This window comes from Coturnix japonica, chromosome 9 (assembly GCF_054131305.1).
Source record: "Coturnix japonica strain WE chromosome 9, WE-NBRP24, whole genome shotgun sequence".
NCBI lineage: Eukaryota > Metazoa > Chordata > Aves > Galliformes > Phasianidae > Coturnix > Coturnix japonica.
The window spans coordinates 20522378-20531528 of NC_140671.1; the positions used below are offsets into that span (position 1 = coordinate 20522378).

Below are 9151 nucleotides of genomic sequence, written 5' to 3' on the forward strand. Positions count from 1 at the left end.
GGGGGGGGGGGGGGGGGGGCAGCGCAGGGGTTTGCGTTCTCTTGCTGGCACTTAAACTTCTCTGGCTAGAGCAGGTCACATTCAGTATTTTAACTCACTGTTCTTCTGTAACCTTTTGCTGTTTTTTGTTTTTCATAATTCCACTACTCGAACCCTCAATTACACTTCCATGTAACATTAATAATTCCACTTCCATATAGCATTCATGTTTACACATCCCTATAACATTAACAGTTCCATACACCATTTGCATTTATACTTTCATATACCATAAACATTTAACAATCACAAAGACAGTGACAATATGACAATAATCAATACAGTTTATCCTAAGTATTCTTCCTCTCCTCCAAGTTGTCAGCAGGAGTTTAACCGACACCAACTCGGGCTGCCGTGGCTCGCTCGTCAGCTGGACTTGTTCCAGCTTCAGAGACTCCACTCGAGCCCGGGGCCCCCTGACCGGGCCCCCAATTAACGATAAAAAGGAATGCCTCCCTTATCTTTGACCAATCCGAGACTTGGTCGCTCTTGTTCTCCCCTCTCCCTCCCCCCAGGTAGAGCTGGACCAGTAGCCCACCCTCTTGGGGAAGGGTTATGATGATTAGGAACGCCTCTGCCTCCGCCCCTGCTGATGCGGATTGGCTTCCATCTTGGTTAGTCCTATCCACCCCGCCCCCCGGGGCGGAACCACACCCACAACACATCCCATCTCGAGGAAGGGACCCATCCTCCCGCCCCTGCTCACTCCCCTTCCCCACCCCCAAGGATGGGCGAAGGAGTGCAGAAGATACCGGTTGCTTTGGATACCGATATGGGGCCTCAGAGGAAGGCTTCTCCTGGTCAAGAGATAAGGATGTGGAATGTGTGGAATGCTGCTGGACGGGGCCGTCTGCTCGTTGTTCAGCCGGAGTGATGGGTGCGGTCGGGATGGCTCGCGTCACCTTGTCTTTGTCTTTCAAATCCTCGCATCTGCAAGAGAAAAAGCTTCCCGACCCACATTCCGCCGTCCCAACCTGAGTTTCAGTCTTCCCCTCTTTCCGAGCCGCTTTCAATGCCCGTAGCACCAATGCCCACGTTTTGAACTCAGAAGCTTTTTGCTCATTCATTGCGTGCTCAAAGAGCGAAAAAGTTAAAGAGTCCCACTTATTGTGATCCAAAATCACCCGAGGAGAGGAAAGCTCCCTCTCCTTTTCAAGACAACTAATGACGACTGCAGTGTCCTTCTTAGAAGGCGTAGCTTTCCTACCATAGTAGGTTTTACAAAGTTGCAATACTACTCTAATGACGGAATACATTTACCCAGAGACCTGAAGTCTTCCTGGTCTTCTACGAACTATCGGCCGTAGGATAGGCGCAGCGCTGCATTCCCCTTTGCACCCCACCGAGAGTGCTTCCACGGGCTCGAACCGTGGATACCGCGTCCGTCAGCGCGGTTTTAGCCGTCGCACACTCACCTCCAGGACTTTGCCTCACACGGGGCACCATTTGCTACCTCGATCTGGTAACCTGGAAAGTCAAGTCCCTTTGTGAATGTGTATCGACGGCCCCGACCAAGTCACAGCTGTTTGTTACACCATTATGGTGAGCGGTAAAATGGCGTTTATTGGAATGTGAGGGTCCCTTATATAGGTATCCAGTTTCATCCTTATCTTTTATACATATGCATGACCCAGCAGGGGAGGGCCTATCACGTTACATCCCGAGGGTCCGATTTCGCCTAATACAACAATAATCCTACTTATTTTCTATGCAAATATGTGTAAGGAAAAGATGCTGCACTCAGTTCTGGAAATACCCTGACAAATATATCTCTAGTGTTTCACAGCTGGAGATATCAAGATTGTTAAACCACTGGAAGATGTGGAAGTGAATGAATATGGGAGTGAATCTTTTGTCTGTGAGATTTCACACGATGAGGTTCAGAGCCAGTGGTACAAAGATGACGACAAGCTGAAGGCTGATGACAACATCAGAATGCGGCAAGATGGTAGGGTGTAAGAGGGAGATCTTTCTCCTGAGTGGGGGGTGGGTTGGAGATCAAGCAGAAAGGACATCTGAAATGAAGCGAAGAAAGTTCAGAAGGGAGTTCCCCTTTTGTTTTGGGACTGAGGTTAGGGTGGAACAAGTGACATGGTGGGAAGCTTAGTGTGGGAAGTGTGATGCTATCCCACCATCCCACACTGCCAGGAGCAGGTAGGAAATGAGTGCAGTTCTTTCCAAAGTGGGGGTGACCAGGGCAGTCAGTTCACCTCTCCAAAGAGGTTTTGTCTGACAGTGAGTGTGATCCTTCTGTCTCAGGTACTTTAATGGTGACGGTGGCCGCATTCGGTCAGTCCTTGTAGAAGCCATGTTTAGATTCCACTTTGGTGGGGATGTGGATGTGGGGGAATGGGTGGTTTCATTGACATGAGAGAACAGGCAGTGATGCTGTGAAACCAGATGGGTGATGCTCAGCCTGGCCATGTGCCTCAGAACTCTTTGCTCAAGGAAGCCAAGTATAGTTGTGGGTTTGCTCTCAAGAGCACAGTTTGGTAGGGATGAGTTGGAGGTTGGACTAGATGACCTTAGTGGTCTTTTCCAGCCTTAGTGACTCTGTGGTTCTCTGCTTCAGTAAAGACCTACTTGCTGACTTACACACGTGTCCAAGTCAATGATGCAGCAGAAATCGAATTTGTAGCATAAAGGGCAGAATCTCGTGCCCATCTTACAGTTAAAGGTAACTATGCTTCTGATGATGATTTCGCTTAAATTATGTTATAAACCAGCTAACATCCTTTGCTTTAATGTCAAGGAAGTTAAACACCACCAGGACCTTTGACAAAAATAAAAACTCCTACCTACCTACCTTTGTGCCCACAAAATCTCCAGCTTGTCTTTTGGGATTTACTTTTGCTAAGTAGAACAGATTATTTTCTTAGGAGGTTGATTTTCTACCTTTAGTCTTCAGATTTGTGTTTGAATGTTGAGGGATAAAAAACATAGCTTGACTTTTTCTTCATTTTCTCTGTCTGTTTCAGAAGAGCACAGGTTTTGGGTTTTTTTTAATATATACAATGTTAGGGTATATATATGATGTTAAGTGTGATAAAGAAAATGGAGACATTTGAGTTAGCACACTACTCAAGAGTTCAGTCCCCAGCTTTGCCACTGTTAGAATGGTAAGGGCAAGAACATCCTGGAAAAGGAATTTCTCCTAAGTTGAGTCATTACATTTGAGCTACAGAGACCTTTACTAGGAGAAAACTTGTTGTTCAGAGCTAAGTTGCTGTATTTAACCAAAGTATTTATCAGTGTTCGTGTTTCATTGAACCTCTTTTCCATTTTGTAATGCGAGGAGTTTGATATTGGGATGGGAAGGTCATGGTTTGATTTGGATGTTGAACTGGGAATCAGAAGATCTGGGCTCTCTTCAGGTTGTCAGTCTTATTGTCTGACTTCTTAACAATATTCCTTTCTTTCTATTATTTTTTAATGATTTTTTAAGGCATTTTGAGGTGATAGGTGTAGTGTTCATGTGCAATAATGCTGACGTGAGTAAGTAGGGTGATAATGTAAGAGTTTTTTACATTCTTTCTAAATATCTGCTTTCTCTTGTTCCATCCTTCTTAAAGAGCAATCCATTAATCTAGTAAAGGAGCTGTGTGATGAGGATGTGACTGAGCCTGAAGAAGCCAAATTTGAATGCGAGATATCCATTCCTTCTGTGAAACCTCCCAAGTGGTTTCTACGTGGGGAAGTCTTACAGGCTGGCAGAAACTTGATTATGCAGCAAGAAGGACAGCCCTCCCGCCCACGTGACCGCTACTGTCCAATCACCGTCTCCGCCACCCCCGCCCCTCGTGGTGCTGTGCTGTCCTGTGGTGCATTGTGCGGTGTCGGTAAGATGGCGGCCGTGAGTCTGAGGCTCGGAGACCTGGTGTGGTGAGTTCAGTGCGCTGCGCTGCGGGCGGAGTGCGGTCCGATCCCATCCGATGGAGTAGAAGGACGCTAAAGCCAAACATGGGGCAAAGCAATGGCAATGGCACCTGCAGCACGGACACCCTGCAGCTCTGCCCGGCCCTGCACCTTCATAGATGATCCCTCATCCTCCCCGCTGGGTGGGCGGGGAGGAACGAAAAGGGACGGGATGGGGATGGGATGGGATGGGATGGGATGGGATGGGATGGGATGGGATGGGATGGGATGGGATGGGATGGGATGGGATGGATGGGGTGGGATGGGATGGGATGGATGGGGTGGGATGGGATGGGGATGGGATGGGATGGGATAGAGATGGGATGGGGATGGGATGGGGTGGGATGGGATGGGATGGGGAACGGGAGGGAATGGAAAGGAACGTAAGGGCTGTGCCAGCAATGCCGCCGCCAGAGGCCGCCCAGGCCCCGACCACCGGGGTACCACGAAGCCACGGCGGCTGCTGGGGCCGCTCCCTGCACAGCGGCTTTGCCCCCAGCTCCTGAATCCCCCGTCGTTGTGTTCCCCCATGAGCCCCTGCCCTGAGTGCTGTGCTTCAGCCTCAGTTATTGAGCCCACTGTTACTGCCTTCTCAAAGGGTTGCCCAAGGAATCAGAACAGCAGAGCTCCCATTGGGCCCAAGGCAGAGTTTTGCTGAGGGTGAAGGAAGGAGGAAGTTTCAGCCCTGGATGGACGCCATTCTGTGCCCACAGAGGAGCTTTGTGCCCTCGATGCTGAAGCAGCACCCAGAGCTGGCGGCGGGTGCAGGACCTGAACTCAGAGCCACAAGGAAATCAGAACAGGATGCAGTCAGTGCTGATTGTCACTGCTTTGACTCGGCTTTAAGACTGTGCAGAGTCTCAGAAATACCCACAGAGTAACAACAAAAAGGAGCAGGGCTGGAAAGGAACAGGGCTGGTTTTAATTGTTGTTGTTTTAAACTGTCCAATCAGGCGATGGTGTTAAGCCGTCATGTCAGACAGGTCCAGAAGGAGCTCATCCACATCCTCAACGTCACATCAGTTTCTCCTTCCAGTTCTTCTGTGAGCTCCATCATAAGCTCCTCAAGGTTGTTGTCTTCAGTGATGGCTGTTTCCCCCGCCCCTGTGCAGCTCAGCTGCTAATTTTCTGCCCCTTGTGAGGAACATGATGTAGTGTTGGATTCCTCTGGCTGTGCCATGGGGTCTGCATGGCTTCCTGGGAGCAGCTCCAGACTTGTGGGAAGGAAAAGAACAATCTACGTGACATTTCTGAGATGTGCTTTCAGCTCTGAGGTCTGTAGTTGACCCTCCCGCCCCTCACACCCACATAGGGATGGTGATTCGATTAACCTGCGGCTGCCTTTGGAGTTAAGGAAACCAGCAGGTGCCTTTTTCATCTGTTCAAGTAGAGCAGTTTGAGTCTGGCAATCAGGGGCTAGGCTTTGTAGCAGAAACACATTGCCACCCTCAATGCTTTGTCTGTAAACATGTCAAGAAATCTTCCTCTGCAAAATCCTGCTTGCTGGCTGAGGTACTTTTCCCCATGAACTCAGCAGAGGTTTTGACAAAGCAGTTTCAATGATCTCAGATGACCTCTTCCTTTGTTGCATTATGCCATGACACATCTCAAACACCCCATTTTCCCCCAGTGTGAAAGAACTTCTGTCTGATGGGAAAAGGGCATTAAGGAAGAACAAGTTGTGGTCATCACCTGCTTGGAAGCTTTATGACTTCGGTGCTGAGCACGGTGTATTCGGGCGGGACTGAAGCAAGAGTCTCCTAGGAAGAAACAAGACAGAGTATGAAGCACAGGTCAGAGTTTCCACAAGTACCTTGTGAGACATCTGCTGCCTTCAAGGGAAACAGAAGAGCTGTAGAACACTTGGAATTTCTTCCTTTTCTTCAAGGGCAATGTAAACCTTTCATATCCACTACTGCTTTTTCCACTGCTCTTACCATTGGTAGTTTTTTAGCTGGGGGCTCATCCGCGTCCTCAGCAGCAGATGGATGAATTTCTGCTGCTTTTCGTTTCTGTCTCCGCGTTGGGGGAAAGGTGTTTTTCCAATCAATGGGCCTCACAGAGACCCTGCGCCCACCTAAAGTAAAAGGAAGAGAGAGCTGGTACTGTCTTGCTGCGCCTCAAGAGAGATCAAGTTCTCTTATCAGTCCCACCACCCTTCCACAAAGTTAAATACATTTGGCCAGTGGAATTGCAATGCCCTGTCCGGGATTCTCAGCCATGTTTTGCACACGGTCATCTCTGTGTACCAACAACGCGTACAAAGGAACAAAGAAACCCAATAGCTGCACTCAGTAATAATCCAGGGCAAGGAAAAGTCTGACAGAGAGCAATGCAAAATGACAGCACTGCTTTTCTGAGGCACCGTAATGAGTTCCTCGTGCTCACCTTTAACTCTTTTCTTGCAGGGCGATTCCCCCGCTTTTCCCTTCTCCTCCTCCGACCGTTTGCGTTTAAGTCCAGCCGGGCCATGGGAGGAAACTGGGATGTCAACTGCAAAGAGTCCCGGGAAAGAACAGTCAGATCTCAGTAGAAAAACAGAGCATCAAACCCAGGAGCCTGTTGAGTATCTGTACCTCTCTCTGGTGCCTTGTCAACCTCTGTCTGGTTCCCCAGACTTTTTGCAAGGCCGCTCTTTGGAGGAAGGCCACTGGTGTCAACTTCTGGCAGAAAAGAAACAAGGAATGATTGATGAGCGTCTCTTTGGGGGCAGGTTTGAGCACAGTCAACCACAAGCTTCACATTTTCAAGCACTGTTTGTTACATTTGCCTTCCGCTGCCCAAATGCTGTGCAGTCAGCACAGACCTGCAGTGCATCTTCCTCACTCCAGAAAAAGCCCAGCGCTGCTCTGACAGCCAAAGCACAGACGGATATTTCACTATCACGACTCTCCCCTGCCACCCCAATGAATGGTGACATGCATCCCGCACCCGCTCAGAACTGACATTCAGAATTGAGCCTTTCATGCTTCACGCCATCGGACACTCACTGTGGCTCAGCAGTGCAGTTGGTCTGTTCCCACCGCGTTCCTTCAGGTGACGAAAGGCGCAGTGTGGTTTCTGGCAGCCTCCGGGCTGGTTCTCCCAGAAGCAGGGAATCAAACTGCGCTGCTTCTGCAGAGAGAAGGAAAGAAAGGGCCATGGAAACGGGCACATCAGGTCTGCAGGGAGATGCCGCGCTCCAACAGCCATCAGAAACCATTGTGTGGAGCCTTAGCTCTGTACCCTCATTTCCTGCCCCTCCTTTCACTACTCCAAGCAGCCAGAATGAACTGCTCTGGAGAAATCCAGGATGGAGAAGGCCCGATAGGGCACAACCGAGCCCTGCTGGCAGGAGGGCAGTGCCACTCTCTCCTACCACCCAGCTCCAGCAGCTTTAGGAGGCTGAGCAATGCGAGCTTTTTGCATCTGGGGAGAAAATGCTTTTGGCTCCTAATGCAAACATCTCCCGCTGTGATATACCTAAGGCACTGAATTCTCTGCCTTCTTTACCTCCTCCCAGTCCCCTCTAGAAACAGAAACCAGTAAGATTTTCACAGCAAACATATCCAGCCTGCAGAAGTGCATTCAGCCCAACCACAGCCATGAAAAGTGGTGTTGTAGACTAAGCTGGAAAGCACATCTTTAGGCAAACACTCACATCAATCCTCATGTGACGGAACTTGCAGTTACTCCTCGAGCAGCCGCCCTCCATCCACAGTCTGCAGACTCGTTCGCTCCCCAGAGCCGCTTCACAGTGGCGGAAGGGGCAGCTGTCTCCCTGCAAGCACAAGGAAACCACAGGAAAATAAGAGCACAGCCTGAAACATGTCCATGCCATTAGCCCAGGCTGTTAGCAGCGCTATGAGGGTAACATCACCAGCAGGTCTCCCCTGCTCCACCACTTTCTCTTCAACATGAGGAAATGGAAGAAAACCCAGGCAGAAGAAAGTCAACCGTACCTTAGTGCAGGTGGAGTAGAAGTAGAAGTAGCAGTCGCCTCTTTGCTGAGACATGGTGAAATTCTTAGAGCCCGTCTGGGTTATCTCCAGAGGAATTCCCTGCTCTTGCAAAGAGACGGTTGTGCTCGAACTGCTTGGATCCCCAAAGAGTCCTCTCGGACCGGAACCCTACAGGAAGTGCCTACAAGGGAAGAATCATGAGGAATAAGCATTTTCCCAGCTTTCTTTTGATGCAGTTTGGGCTCTCGAGGAGGGCAATGCCTTGGAAGCAGCTGATTGCAAGAACTGTGCCAGCTCTGGAACCAATGTGTGTCTAAGTGCCATGACTTCCCCAGCAAGTGCTGTTCTCCATCCCACCAGCAGTTATATACCTTGCAGCATACATTTTGTGTTCCTGCCATGAGAAGGACTCCATCATCTACCCTTGCTGCAGCTGCAGTGGATGCAGCGCTACCACTCACACGTTTGAGAAACCTCCAGTTCTGGCTTACCCGGGCACAGCTGCAGTTCTCCTCCCTTCCAGCTAACACACCAGTGCAATGGCTGGGCAACACCGTCAGTGAGAGCAGGTAGCACCAGCAGCCACCACCACCGTCACTGCCAGCCGGGACAAGGGCTGACACAGCGTGTCCACACTCTGCGCAGCACTCACGGCTCTGGCACTCACTGGTGGCAGCCGTGGCCCCAGGCAGCGCTTGTGAGCTCACTGTGCTTGTGATGTCACTGCACAGCCCACGGCACAGCTCAGCACCTGGATCTCACCAGGACTTCAGGGGGTTCTGTTAAAAATGTGCTGGATCCGGGGGTCAATAAAGCACAAGTTGCACTCCATGAAGTCTGTGCTCTCCTTCCCTTCTAATGTCTAAAACAAAGGCTGGGGACCAGCAGCAGTTCTGCAGGGCTGTAGCAGCGATGCTCAGTCACGGCTTGAAGCAGAGATTGAGCACCTGGTGGGATGGCAGGGCCAACCCAGGGCAGCTCAGGCACATGCAAACCCCTCCCAGACATCACTGAAAGGTTGGCAGTGCAGGTGAGGGTGTCTGACTGGAGATCACTGCCTGCCTGAGCCCTTCCAATGGTCAGCAGTTTTTTCCTTCCTTTCTGTGCCCCACAGCTGCTGCACTCGGGCTTATCCTCACCTGCTGCAGCCCAGGACTTTGATACCCCATTATCACTGCTGTGCTTTCCATTGCACTGCAGCATCACACAGGGCAGTAATGGCAGTTCATCATCCTCACCAAAACGTGTGACAGAAT

General features: G+C 50.2%; 1 protein-coding gene across 1 annotated transcript; it reads right to left on the bottom strand.

Annotated features, from left to right (window-relative positions):
* Positions 1–4816: 4816 nt before the first annotated feature.
* On the bottom strand, positions 4817–7990 carry LOC146759775 (uncharacterized). The gene is made up of 8 exons (XM_085509655.1): positions 7896–7990; positions 7595–7714; positions 6945–7068; positions 6531–6617; positions 6343–6447; positions 5892–6031; positions 5647–5714; positions 4817–5168 (listed from the first exon to the last, which is right to left on the bottom strand). The coding sequence occupies exons 1-8, from the start codon at positions 7947–7949 to the stop codon at positions 5075–5077; spliced, it is 792 nt and encodes a 263-aa protein (XP_085365781.1). The 5' UTR covers positions 7950–7990; the 3' UTR covers positions 4817–5074.
* Positions 7991–9151: the final 1161 nt, after the last annotated feature.